We start from the raw sequence: 15164 nt of genomic DNA on the forward strand, positions 1-15164 counted from the left end.
GTAAAATTATACTGCAGTGTGCCCATGTATGGTGTAGGCATAGTTGCGCATTTCATTTATCCATAAAATCGGAAGTTTAAGTTTTTTTAACTAATTAGAATACCCTGAGTGCTTTGCTACCCTAACCAAAATTAAATACATACAAAATTTTGATTAATTTTATAGAAAATTTTAATTTATTATAAGTTTTTTTAATGTTTCTGTTTTTACGTTCAATACTATTGAAATTTATCACGTGAATATATTTTTTAATTTCAGTCGTTAAGCTTCCATATTATGAAATTTCGAAAGCATTATTTGAAGAAGTAAAAAGTACTATAAAATACCTATTAAAGATTCTCATTCGATCAAATGTTTCTATGTTCAATATTATAGAAAATTAAAAAAATATTCAATAAGGACCGTCTATATTTAATAATCATGTGTTTTGAATTCATATTATAGAACATAAAAAGTGTATCATTTAAAGAAAAAAAGTACCAAAAGTGGAATAAATTCTACCTTTGTGGAAAGTACTAATAAAAAGAATACCATTTCCCCCTTTTCATCTAGCAATATACATTTTCGAGAATTGAGTTTACTAAATATTCCGTATTTAAGTCTACATAAATATCACAGATAAAACTTATACGATTTAACTCAAACGCATTTATTTGTTCCAGAAAAATTGTGCTTTCACAAAATACCAAACAATTTACCTGAGATTTTAAAGAAATTGGTTCAATTAGTTTGAATAAATTAAATTTCCCGTTTGTCCCCTTTTTGGTTTTATTAAACCAAATTATATTACAGAGTTAGTACACTGGAAAACTTGATTTTGCGCGAGAGAGAAAGAAATATCATTCATCTCCCTCGCGGTACGGAGTTTCTTATGCTCGGAAACTTGTTTTGTTTTGTTATTCTTCTCATTCGTGCAAAAACAAATCAATGCAATTAATACGCAGTTTCTGAAACAAAAGTTTCTATGTGTAGACATTAAGGAAACTTCAAAAGAGAATTAAGAAAAAGTGTCTCAACAAAAGTTTTCCAGTGTGGACCAGGTCTAATTTAATAAGTATAGGTCAATAAAAAAAGTACCAAAAATACAGTTTTCTCCTTTTTACACCCAAAAAGGACTGAATTTTAAAAAAGTACGAAACAGATGTCTCATAATTTTGAAAGATGTATCCAAAATCTTTACAAAAATTTTATTATGTTTTTTAGTTAAAAAGTTATAAACAAAAAGTTACCCCTTAAAAGTACGAATTTCGAAAAAGTACCAGACACCCATCTGCTCTTTTTAAGAGTAGAAATAGATGCATTTAATTTTTTTGTATCACAATATTGTGTAAGATAATCAAGAAAACCTTTTTTACCTGTTTTCCCCTTGTTCCCCCTTTTATACCACAAAATATAAAAATATCCAAAAATCCTTCCTTAGTGGATCTACCTACATATCCAAAAAACATCTATTGTCAAAAATTCATGATTCTAGGTTTAGCCTTTTGGGCTGTGCGATGATGAATCAGTCAGTAACGCTACTCTTTTATATACATACTAACATACCCTGGGTGCTTCGCTACCCTATTCGAAGTTAAATTAAAATAAAATTTAGATTACAAAAGTATAAAAGGATCAACAATTTTATGAAAGAAAAAGTACAAAAAAATTATCTCTTATAGATTGTCAGACTGTGTAGTTTTACTTCCATGTTCTTTGGTTCTATATTATAGAAAATTCAAAAAATAAATATCTTACAGATTTTTAGAACCTTGTTTATTTAATTTTATGTTTGTAAGTTCAATAATTTGTCTAAAAGGTACCAATTGATGAACCCAAATGTTCTCTTTTATATGTTATAATTCAATAAGAACGATGTGTGTTTAAGTTTATGTTTCTATAATATACCTATAGAATCTATAGGTTCAATTTTATCGAAAATTGAAAAAGTACCAATTGAACAACCAAACCAACCAAAAAGGTCTCTCATACAGATTTTTTTCAATCAGGACCCTACGTTCTTGATTTTTAGTTTCTAGGCTCAAAATTATCAGTTAAACAACGATAAAAAAGTAATAAAAGGTTTAATTTTTTAGATTCTCATTCATGCTTCGTGCTTAATTTTAGTTCAATATCAATAGAAAATTCGTTGAATAATAAAAAATGTACTTCTTACAGATTATCATTCATTTAGGACTCTGCATGTTAAATTTTATTTTTATATGTTCAGTAAAACATAAAATTCAAAAAGTATCAGTTAAAGAACAAAAAAGTTCCGACATATACATATATATTCTTTTAATCGGGAGGTTAGTGGTTTAAGTTCTAGTCTGGTAGTCTGGGTTCAATTCACACCTGAGGCACTGGTAAAAGAGCGCACAACAGGCCCGATAGAGGCCTAGGTGTACATCTTCGGATTTGATATATAGACATCCTCCTTTCAAACTAACTATGTACAAATCAATAAGTAGAAAACAATGTTTTACAAAAAAGTACCAAAAAATAAAATAAGATCTTTACCCATTAAACGTCCGAATTTCCCAAAAGTACCAAACTTATATTAGTAATTTTTCAATAAGGTACGAATGTGATATAAATTTTATTTCTATGTTCACTGGTTAAAAAGGTACATAAGGTCCAAAAAAGTACCAAAATACAGATTATACCGATTTACTCCTAAAATGAACCGAATTTCGAAAAAGTACCAGACATCTGTCCCAATAAACAACGATAAGTGTAACGTTTTTGTTGTATCTCTTTTAGTTTAGGAGATATTAAGTTACCAAATTTACCCGTTTTTACCCCCTAAAAATTTGAATTTCCAAAAATCCCAGTCCCAAATATATATATATATATATATATATATATATATATATATATATATATATATATATATATATATATATATATATAAGATGTATATAGATAAATAGATAGGTAGATAGATTGTTGTTAATAAGTTTTTAAACGATTTTAAATTTAAGGCGTGGAGGGGAATACTTCAAAGAAGGGCCATAGCAATACATATAGCAACACATAAGTTAGCCGTTTTACATAATTATTTTATACTTTTAATATAGAATTATAATTTTATAACTTTAACTATTTTATATAAATAATAATCTAAAAAACTAATTAGTTAACAAAATTGTTTTCATATAAAAAATTATCATAAAATCCTTATTCAATTAATCTTGTTTGTACAATTTTAATTGTTTTTTTCACAAACTAATTTATTTACAATTGACGTATGTATATGCAAAATAAGCTTTAGTTGACATACTATCTAAATATTTACTGTCCAAAAATTTGGACTGTAAAACAATTATATAGTTTTTATGTTTTGTAAACAAATTTGCAAAATATGTATTAAACGATCCGATAATAAGCGTATTTAATGTTAGAGATAAAAGCTTAAGTTAAATTTTACGGTAATTTTTTTCATATTGTGTATTCGAGAAATGTAAACAATTGAATTTGTATTTATGCTGGGGGTTTTAAAATATAAACACAACATACAGTGGACACATCCGTTCAAATATTTATAATAAAAAATATCACACAATGATGTAAAAAATTTTTGCATAAATAAAAAATTTTTACAAAATTAAGAGTTCTCCAAAGAGCAAGGTTAATCATATGAGATGATTTATAATATAATACAAAATCATTTTATTTTAAAAATGGAGTGAATTGAGGGGAAGGGATTTATAAAATAACCCTCTTTGACATTACATACTTTTATGCCACTGTGCATCGACTTAATCGTTCAAACAATGCTTTGAAGAGATTGATGTTTGTCAGCTGAAAATTAAAATTCAAGTTGAAGGCGCATAGTCTCGCATAGTATTGATTGTTTTTGTTTTACAGTCTCTAACAAATAGTACTTGAATTGAATATTTAATTATTTTCATTGGCTTTTGTATGTTTTAACGCACACTCGTGTTCGCCTCATTTGTTTGAATTCAATATGTATTTTGTTGCGCCCATAAAAAAACGTTTCCTCTGACGGCAGTAGTTACGATCTGTAGACATTTATGGTAATAACGTATTATGAAATACTATTTTTCTATGTTTTTATACACCTCACTACAGTTAAGTATATGGAATTACCTACATATAAATACATTTTTAATTCCAATTATATATATTAAAAATCTGAATATAATATAAATTTGTTTACATATATAAGTTCTTCAGACATCGTATATAGAGAAGTTGATTTAGACATGTCTATGTATGGATACATATTAGGCTTTTTAAGATCCTAGGTAGATAAAGACATTGCGCGTCATTGCCATTCCTTCTTTACAAAGACCTTCGCGTTTTCTAAGTTTTTTATTTATATTTTGACAATTTAACTTTTGTGCTTGTAACACAAAGTATACAGAGGTGTCACTTTTGACATTTGAAATAGTCTAAAATCAGTTTTTTTTATTTTGAAATTGCTTTGTGAGAAGAGGTATATAAAATACAGGTAAAAAAAGCATTGAAATGGTTTTGCGCGAAAGAGAGGGAAATAGTTTTTTTGCTCGAGACGCCTCTGTATACCCTGTGCTTGTAACTTGTAGCACACAACAACATTGATTCTACTTTTTTGACAGCCGCATAGAATGCGAAGAAGCGTTGAACGCCTGGTGTGGACCTCCAGCTTTAATGTGTGGATTCGACTAACTGAAACGAAGTTTTTTTTTTTCGAAGTTTATACATATGTATATTAACCCAACTTTTACATGATACATGGTGGAGTACCAAAGATCTTAATCGAGACCATAAACACATTAGGTAAGTCCTATACTATGTATAGGTAATTTTCGTATTTATTGGATGAGACTTGCTGGATTGTTAACCTGAAAATAAAATAAACTTTAGTCGGTATAATCCGACTAGGTTAGGTTACATAAAATCCGAAGAAATACACCTAGGCCGCTATCGAGCTTATTGCGCGCTCCTTTTCATGAAAAAAACTTTGTTTAGAAACTCAGTTTCCTGGACGTAATTGCTAAGAATTTTCCATTTCAGGCGAATGTAGAGCATGTGGAGAGGACAGTCAAACTCTGGAGCACTTTCTTTGCCACTGCCAGGCATTCGTCGAAGTTAGATCCAAGTATCTGGGAAGTGGTGTTATTCCGAAAATAACATTCCTAACACTGATTGGAAAATTCTTAGGAATTACGTCCAGGAAACTGAGTTTCTGAACACTGAAAAATAATTCATTCAGCCCCAATCAACCTAACCTAAGAATTTTTCAATCAGTGTTAGTCAGGAATGTTATTTCCGGAATAACATCACTTCCAAGATACTTGGATCTAACTTCGACGAATGACAGTGGCAAAGAAAGTGCTCAGAGTTTCACTGTCCTCTCCACATGCTCTACATTCGTCTGAATCCGCACGGCCAATTTTGTATAGATGTGCTCGTAATACTGTGTGTCCACTCAGAATACGTACCATCATACTAACTTCAGACTTGCTCATTTTGAGAAGATTTCTCGCCTTGTTCTCATCAGGGTCACCCCATAAGATCTTTGTGGTTCTACCCACCGTTTCATTATTCCAAGATGACTTATGGGATTCTCTCATCCATATTTTTAATTCAGCGTTTGTTGCGTCGATTAGTTTTGCGTTTATTAGGTTAACTATCTCGAGCTCCCTTCCCTTTAAATCTATTATATTCGCCATTTCGTTGCGACTACTCCTGAGTGGCCTGGTACTTTTATGATGTAAACCTTATTACAATTCAATATGGTATTAGATTTAATTCTATAACCTGATATCGCGATAATAGAGATCTACACGGAATTCCTCATTTTAAAATTTTCCGGATTTAAACTCATCTGGATTCGCTGAACTTACTGGATGTTCTAATCGGCAGTCCTCCAAGTCATGCAAAATATTTAAAACAGGGTAGGAGGCAAAAGACAGAATTACAAGTTTTGTTCATTGAACGAAATTGGCAAAGTTAAGAATGAACGAAGGTGATTCAAATGTGACCCACGTTTTTGCTTTTAAAAATTGGATTAGCCAGTTAAAATTGGCTAGAGCTAAGACGGATGTGTTAGCGCAATTATTTTTAACACTTCTAGAAAAATACGACCCTCTTCAAAACGTGGATGGTGACAATTTGAATTTAAATCTTGTGGAAGAGCGGTTGATGTCGAAAGAGGTAAAGCTTGCCGATCGTGAAACCGCAGAAGATAAAACTGCATTATCTAGTAAGAAATCCCACAAGAAGAAATTTAAGGGAAAATGCTACAAGTGTAATACAATAGGATATAAAGCAAAACATTGCTGACAAGGTGAAGCAAAAGTGGATAAAACTAAAGCAGTATTTTTATAGAGAATTTGATTTATAAATCGTGATCTGAAATCAAACATACGCTGAAATTTTTAATTGAGATGATACAAAACAATGGGATAAAGCTGTTGCAGATGAATTGAATTCATTGAAGATAAAGATCTAAAGTCAGTAAGTGGGGTAGCAATTTGGTTGAGGGGAATGATGCATAATTAAATAGATGAGAAATCAAATTATAATTCTTGCATAGGAATGGCAACTAATTTAGGAACCAAACATGTAAAGCATGTTGATATTAAACATAATTTTATAAGATACAATATTACAAGTGGAAAAATCAACCTTGTCCCAATTCCTACCGAGATCCAGTTGGCTGACATTTTTACAAAGTCTGCACATTCGAGTTATATTATTAAATTGAAAAACCAGCTTGGACTAATCGATTTAGAGGAGGTGTTGAAATAAGTTTTTCAATTGTTATAGTTTTTGTTTTTAAATTTTTTTATTTCATTGAAAATTTTGTCATTCTGAAAAAACTATTTAAACTAAAAAACGTTCTTCAAGTTTACTTTTTTATAAATAGTCTGTGACGTTATTTTCGGGTACATTACAATAGCTATAATAACATTTTTCCTAGATTTTCTGGTTCTCTTTATATCATTTGTTTTCAGATACTAAAACACCAAATAAGTTGCAACCATAACTTGTTGGTTGGTGTAGTGTAAATGTAAAATATAAATTTTTACATACACGTTTGTGTGTATTTTATATTAATTACAATTATTTATGTGCCAAATACAATTAAATGTCACTTTAGAAATTGTTTGTTTTCGTATATATTGTCATTTCCCAATTTTAATTATATTTATGCAAGTAAAAAGTAAACAAACATGCAATAAATTAGGATGGCTTATTTTGTTATTTTTTCATCTAATTGTAGGCACTGACAAATTAAAAAAACATTCAGAAAGAAGCCTAGGCAAAATTTAAACCGAAATAAAAAATATATTCCCTGAAAATAACACTCCCCTAATGTACATATTTACATATATACATTTAATACATGAAGTATTTGCTTTAACCATCTACGGATGATTAAAAAATGTGCCTTAGAAATACATATAAATTTAAGTACATATGTATGTATGTATGTATGTATTACATACATAAAATACTTGACATTGAACTTGAATTTCTGAACAAAAGTGACTTTTAAAATCTATTAAAGATTTGAAGTATTAATTATATTTAATATGAGTTAGTTTCCATAAGGAGAAGCGTACGGTTTAAAATACATAACAAATGTCAATCGAATTTTTATTATTGCTCATTATCGCATGTCACGCCCTTTTTTGTATAACTGTTTTAAATGAACTTTGGCATATCGATAGGCTCAAGTACAGATTTTGTAAAACAATTATTATACCAAATTTACATTTACACCACACAAAAATACTGAACCAAACTTGATTGGTTAAGACAACACAGAAAAAACCGAACAGATTACTGGAGATTCGGTATCCAAATGATAGAATAGGTAAAATCCCAATGATCACTTCAATTTGCCAATAATTTTTTATATGTAAAACTTAAAATCGGCAAGGTTTTTAGATAAACCGGACAGCTAGTTTTAAAATATTTAGAAATACGCGGTTTAAAGGTTTTGAAAAATAAAGTCCGATACTTAAAGATTTGTATATTTACTTTTAATCCGGAGTTTTGCTAAACTGATTGAGTTGTTTTTAACAGAAATATTTTGAAAATATGAATGATTTAACTTAAAACTAAATTTCCATAAAAAATTAATTATAAACCGTTGTTTATTTAATAAAAAATTGTCTATGAACAAGTCCTTTACTATTTAACGTTGGTTCTAAATGGGTTATACAGACACGTTTATAAATTAGCTACATACCACTAGATGACGCTTATTCAAACAAATTAAATTAGTAAAGACACAAACCAATAGCTGTGTTTATTTTGTACACAGCTATAACTACACAGTAAGAAATGTAAGGTAGATTCTGTTGTTAAAAAAGTATTCAAATTCAAGTTGGAAAAAACAAAATTCTAATTTGTTTTACAAAATTAAGCAGTAACAGTGTAAAAGTTGCACAATGTACTGTATAATAATAATTCATAAAATACTCAACCTCCAAATTTTGGTATAAAAACTGTCAAATATATTTAAAATAGACAGAAATTGAGATAATGGTGCTAAAATTTTAATTACTTTTTATTATATGTAATGTCTATCATATTACAGATCTGCAAACATCTTATTCTATTTAAAACTAAGATATTTGCAAAACAAGCTGCAAAATAATAGCCAAAAACGGATTTAAACAATGCAGTGTTTTAGATGATAATTAGACAATTAAATGAATCAATTAGATCAACTTTTATGTGAATTTTGCCGATGGTGGTGGCATAGCGGGCAATAGATAACAAGTTAAAATATGAACACAACGTAAGGTATATTTTGGATATTCCAAGAAACGTGTCCAGTACATACCAAAACGTCGTATGGGCAGGCTTTTTACACCCACTTTTGACAATTCCTCGGAAGCTTTCGTTGAATTAGTAAAATTATCAAAAATATAATCTCTGAAATACATCAAAAGTTAAATGTTTTGAAAGTGGAAATGTTAATATGTTTTTACTTACTTTTGAGTATCAATTAATTTTGTCTGACATTCCGCCACCGAGTCTTTAACTGTAATAAGTTTATTATCATTAACATTTAACGGTTCTTCTATTGGACGATGTTCTTTTTTAAGGTTACATATCTAAATCGCAATGAAACGGTAGATGAATATAAATTTTTAAACAATTATAATGGCTGCTTCCAACCTGCATTGTGAGATCCTTTTTTTCAATTTCCAAGGACTGCACACAGTGCTGCGCTTTGCAAAGCTCCATTTGCAAATTTCTTTGTTCCATCATGGATCGGAATAGTTCTGTTTTGGTTTGTGACAAAATTTCATGCAGAGCTTCATATTCCTCGTATCTATTTTTGAGTTCATGTTCCAATAGAGCTTTATTTGTCTTTAAATTGGATAATTTCATTGCAGTGATTTCACAGGATTCTGCTTTGCGTTTTAAATTATTCAAAGTTCTTTTCAGTTGAGCAGTCAGTTCATCGTTTCGACTTTGTTCTATTCTCATTAGAGTGCTGTAGACATGAATTTGATTTTCCGATCTCATACACTGAAAAAGTAAAATATTTTTCGAATTAGATCCAACCGTACGGGTTATAAATAAGATTTACCATATTTTTTAAATCTTCCATAGATTGTTTTAACTGTTTAATTTCCTTTCTACCTTTACACCAAACGTGCATTAGAATGAAGGCAAATATCTTTAAACCTGCCATCAATCTAATGTCATGTCTGTTGGGGCGACTAAAGTTATAATTGTAACTGCTATCGCCACATTTTTCATGATTAGATACAATACAGTATTCGGATCTGAAATTTGTAGGTGAACTGATGGCACTTGAATGATTAAAATTCATCATACAATTTCCTTTATTCCCTCTAAAAATTTTAACTATTTTATATTTACGCATATATAAAAACTGCCTATAGATTATACAACCGGAATATGGACCAAAGGACTAATTACAAATATAATTTTACTTATTTGAAGTCAAATATTTATAAAAAATTTAAATGACAAAATAATTAACACAAGATTTACAAGATATTATAATATTTTTACAGGGTTGACGAGTACACTGAATATATCGGGGTTGTCATAGATTGTGACAGTGATTTTTAGCTAACATTAAAGAGAAAAGTTATGTCGATCTTAAAATTATTAAGATTAATTAAAAAATAATGCACTATAGCTCAAAATCAACTAATTATATCCTAAAATTATGTATCTTCCACCAAAATGTTGTAAATTCTATTCTTTATAAAACGTTTAATAATTCTGAATGCGAGATATTTGCAAAAAACTGATTCATGTAACCTTTGACCTCCAATTTCGCTTTAAGCATACACTATATTTACGGTTACTTTTAATCCCTTATTAATAATGTTACGAAGAAGCTACATATGTGCTTATTTCCATTTAAGAACCCATATTTTCCTATAAACTATAAACCATGATCTAAGGCGGAATAGAAATATCTGGAGTTTAATATCACTAGGTTCGCTTTACCACTCAATTTATCTGAATTTTAAAATAATCAGGCATGTGAAATTTTATTAAAATCGGATAAACTACTTAAAGATAGTTTACACGGGAACATAAGTAATATGATCCGTCAAATTTTTGTGTAGAAGAGTACGCATGGGATTCTCTAAACGTAAAATGAAAATGAAAAATTTGAAATGATTCAAAATATAAGATCAGAGATGTATTTTTATGTAAACAAGTGAAGTTATTAGACTTTACGTAAAGTGTACTCGTCTAAGATGGGCTTTAGAAATTACAGATTTAATTTCCGTTTTAAAAGCTTATAAGATTAAATGTCCATATTTTCCCTTAAATAATGAATTCAATATTTACATGTCCTTGTCAATAATTTGCAGGGTGGAACAAACTCAAACAAGGTTTCCTACTTTTGCTTTCCGGTAAAGTCAACGTCAAGGTCGCCTTCTGCAGAACTCATAGACGTACAAACCAACTATAACTACTATATACTGAATGTATGTACGTATTTGCAATTACCTCGTTACAGACCTAAATAGGTAAAAACAAGAGAAAGAGTTTGAAACCGATGGATTACTATTAAATTCAAAGGAAAAAAGGAGGCATGTTTGCTGAGTTCGTTGCCATAACATCAGAAGGAAATCAATAGCAAAAACAAAAACCACAAAAAAATAGCAAAATATATTCACAGTGTGTGGCACGTGTTATAACTACGTGTAAAAGTGCAATAATGGAAAGTTACATACATACATATGTACATATAAATATGTGTTTGTAATATTTTAAAAAGTAATTAACATTAGTAAAAAACTACAAATTTCAATAACGTTCAATTAATAATTTGTAAAATATTGTTGCTTACAGTAGTACAAACGCTTACAAATTTTCATTTCTTAAAAATAGTGCATTTACAGCAAAATACAATGTTATGGGTTTTTACAAAACCAAATTTAAGAACGTTTAAATTTTAGTTGTCGAAAACTTTATTACTAATATATTTTTATATCATCCTCGATGGTGCATAGGGCCACAATAAGGTGGTTCGAATAATCTAAAACGTCGGCTCGATGCTTGAGTTCGTTCCACTTCATGCGAAACCTCGGTATTAGCTGATCTCCATATTTGTCTTTAATTGGATGGGTTTTAATTTGTAATCACCTGCGGACTGCTGGGTCTGAACTATACAACAAAAGAGATTTTAACACTTCGTGCCTTATTTATGAGACTCAATATATGTATCTGCTGCTGTATCAATTGTGCTACCTTGGTAGCAAATGGACTTTACAATTTCAAAATCTTGATCGAATACGAAGAAACTGCGTTACTATTGATCCGGAGAGATTTTGTTTTGGGTATATTTATTTTCAGCCAATCCATTTGAGAATGTGTGAATCGGCACTATCTTGTTAAGTATGCTATTGTTTAGACGATCCCATTCGTACTATTACTTGTGTTTCAGTGTAAAGCTAGCTTTAGTGCCGGTTCACACAGGGAAACTGTGAATTTTGTGTAAGAGGGATGGAAGTATCAATTATATCTATCGCGGTGCGAAGTTTCTTGTGCTCGGAAACTTGTTTTGTTCTGTTATCTACCCATTCGTACAAAAACAAATTAATGCAATCAATACGCAGTTGCTGAAACAAAAGTTTCTCTCTGTGAACCGGGACTTGTATCACAAAAATCTGGAAGTTTTTTGTTGGTAAAAATGAAAATTTAAATAGATTTTCATTATCAAAACAACTTAAAATTATTTCGACTTTATTGTCATATAAAAATTTAATACCTATTTATACTTGTACCACTGTGCGTAATTGAAATGTAGGTTAAACTAAACAAATGGTTGGGATTCCAATTCCTTAGAATAATTCATGTTTTATTAAAACTAAATACATACGTATGTATGTAATATGTTCATATTTCGTAGAATTGTTAGTCAATTACAGCTACTTACTACATTTTTTGTCCACAATCAAAAGGTATCATCAAAAGTTGTTTGATCGATTTTTCATTCTAAGTACCAAAATATAACTAGGTACATACCAAAACGGTTTAGTTGAAAATAAATATGTTTGTAGTTAAATGGAAATTTTGCATTTAAATTTTGTTAGTGCATATACGTATGTAACATATATTGCATATTTACGTATTGCTTAATCAACTTAACTAACAAAATTTACAGGAAGTTCTTTAATATTTTACTAAATTACTGATTTGTCTGAATTGTATTTGTATGCGAAAGTAGTACAATAATCGGAGATACGGAGCTTAATTTCACACTTTAATGATAATCCAAAAGTGCATTTAGAATCATCGAAAAATGCAATTCCAAGATGCATATCCAAAGTATGCTTTTTGTAAATTTTCAGATTTTAATCTTTAGAACGTTATATTACGAAAATCACGAAAGTTATAAGTCCCAAAATTTGTCATTATACGAGTTATATAAGGGGGATTTCATGTCGACTGACCCTACTTTTGCCACCGATGTCTTCCGATTGGGATGAAATTTGCATCAATGTCAGTTCTATTGAAGAGTAGTTTAGACAATTTTTCAACAAGATCGGCGAAGAACTTTCTGAGTTACAGTGGCCAATTACTTCGAATTCTGTAATATTTTTTAAATAGTAGACACAATGGCCGTATCCGCGTTGGTTATTTTTTACTTAAAAACAATACTACTTACTTAACTCCTTATTCGTAGGCGATCGTAGTAAGTACTTACCTAACCTCCTATTCGTAAGCGAGTGTGGTAAGTACCTTCCTCCAATGTCATCACCGTGTTAAAATAATGACTTTAAATGCTATTGTGTAAGTAAATTTCAGCATTTTAACCCTTACTTTTCAATGTAAGTTTTTGCTGTGAACATATGGAGACAACTTGGGACAACTGAGGTGTGATTTCACCATACACGATGTATGGGATTTTTGACAATGTCCATCATCATATGGTATTGGGAGAGTTGGTACCATCCTAGCTATACAAACTATCTAAAAGATGACCTTTCAAATTGGAGATGTATAACACTGCCATGCAAAGCATCTGGGACAATGTCAACAGCATTGGCCTACTAGTAAAGCGATGTTTTGAGGACCAATCTTCTCTATATATTTAATATTCATTGATTTCCGGTTTTGTCACGATACGATCTCGTCTGCCCTTCTATGCAATGTCTTCACTGAGAAAATTAATGTCTTTATAAAAGGGCTTTACCGAGCGTCGAACTACATTATATGGCATGAGGGTAACAGTATTATAGTTAATATAGGAGTCCGACCGAGCTGCATTCTATCGCCAACGCTCTTTAAAACCGTATTGGACGTTGTCATGAAGTATGCTAAAATCAAAGGGGCATTACTTTGGGGGTTTCTGAGCTTTTTCCATGATCTCGACTATGCGGACGATATCTGTCTGTTTGTCCACAACTACGATGACATGGTCCTCAAACTTGACTCGGTTGCTGCGTTTGGTACTAGAAGAGGGTTTCTCATAAATGTTGGCAAAAGTGATGCAAATAACAACTGCTCGTTTGAACTAAAGCCCCCTTCACACAGGTAATATGTTCTGTAAAATTTTTTTGTAGAAGAGTACGGATGGGATCGTCTGAACGCAATATGTAATGAAACAATCACACATTGAGAGAAAATACGGATGGAAAATTTGACAGTCGTATGATTCAAAAACAAGCAAGACTCATTAGATCAGGGATGTTCGTTTATGTAAGCACATATAGAAAAAGTGAAACAGCTGTTACCATCTTACTTTGTTATTGTTTTATACAAATCGTGTAAACACAAAATATAAATCATACTACTTTTACTCTCTTTTTTGTCATACGGATGGAATTTCATTTTACCGTTTTCATTAGACTTTACGTACGTAAAGTTTGATCGTGTGAAACCACACCACTTTGGTAGATACATATGTATATAATCCATCCTTTACTTAGGCCATGCAATCTCAAGTACAAAGCTCAGAGGACATTGAAAGGGGATTCAAAAAGTCACAGCAAGCTTGGCCCACTTAAAAAAATATGGAATTTGTCTTCAATCTCACATCGAATGAAGATACGAATTTTGAACTCCAACGTTATTTCAGTACTTCTATATTTACATATGTATGTAAATCATGAAACACGGTTCTGCAACTTCTACAAGTCTATTTGGCTGACTGACCAAACACCAATTCATGTTATGTTTATTTTTATTAAATTTCTATTACTTAGGTACTATAAAACTTATTAAATACAACGAATGCGGCATGTGAAGTGGTTTGTATGTTTTTTAGTAAAAGATATTCTGCGAAATAATTAATCAAATAATAATCAAAGTAATTTAAAAAAACAGACAAATGCTTAATATCGTCCTAACTAGCCTTCAACTCAAATAGTGATAGGAATATATTTAAAAAATTGGAATGGGTAAGTAGTTACGCTGTTTACGAGTGAATTACAATTGTACACAATGTACACAAACATAAGTTACACTTTCCACATTGATTTGTGTGAAATAATGTCCTGTTTGGCAATGAGTCACGACCGTGGTAATGAAAATGAAATGAACGAAAGTTTGTGGCGCAAACAAATGTCATCAGCAACAATTCCTAGAAATAATCACTGAATCACAATTCAATATGTACTTCGTCCACGAGTACATAGTTGATGAGGAGGCACGATTTTGTATAGTAAATAGTCTATACAACCAATGTGAATATATACAAGACATTT

At 30.4% G+C, this 15164-nt stretch overlaps 1 protein-coding gene across 3 annotated transcripts; it reads right to left on the reverse strand.

Annotated features, from left to right (window-relative positions):
* Positions 1-8515: 8515 nt before the first annotated feature.
* Positions 8516-9973, reverse strand: LOC119603159. Of its 3 annotated transcripts, XM_037955119.1 has the most exons (5): positions 9844-9969; positions 9548-9764; positions 9130-9486; positions 8944-9065; positions 8516-8883 (listed from the first exon to the last, which is right to left on the reverse strand). In XM_037955119.1, the coding sequence occupies exons 2-5, from the start codon at positions 9650-9652 to the stop codon at positions 8679-8681; spliced, it is 789 nt and encodes a 262-aa protein (XP_037811047.1). In that variant the 5' UTR covers positions 9653-9764; positions 9844-9969; the 3' UTR covers positions 8516-8678. The 3 variants fall into 3 exon arrangements, with proteins under 3 accessions (XP_037811047.1, XP_037811039.1, XP_037811054.1); XM_037955111.1 differs by having other exon boundaries at positions 9548-9973; XM_037955126.1 differs by lacking the exon at positions 9548-9764 and having other exon boundaries at positions 9844-9937.
* Between the last annotated feature and the right edge of the window lie 5191 nt (positions 9974-15164).

This window comes from Lucilia sericata, unplaced genomic scaffold (genome assembly GCF_015586225.1).
Source record: "Lucilia sericata isolate MDLA Ls3-8-SP2 unplaced genomic scaffold, ASM1558622v1 Contig000009F_arrow, whole genome shotgun sequence".
Lineage (NCBI taxonomy): Eukaryota > Metazoa > Arthropoda > Insecta > Diptera > Calliphoridae > Lucilia > Lucilia sericata.

Coding starts and splice junctions, on each gene's coding strand:
- LOC119603159 (XM_037955111.1), bottom strand. CDS start 9,847: ATGCGTAAATATAAAATAGTTAAAATTTTTAGAGGGAATAAAGGAAAT. Junction 9,487..9,547: donor TGGAAGATTTAAAAAATATG/GTAAATCTTATT, acceptor TTACTTTTTCAG/TGTATGAGATCGGAAAATCA. Junction 9,066..9,129: donor AAAAGGATCTCACAATGCAG/GTTGGAAGCAGC, acceptor ATTGCGATTTAG/ATATGTAACCTTAAAAAAGA.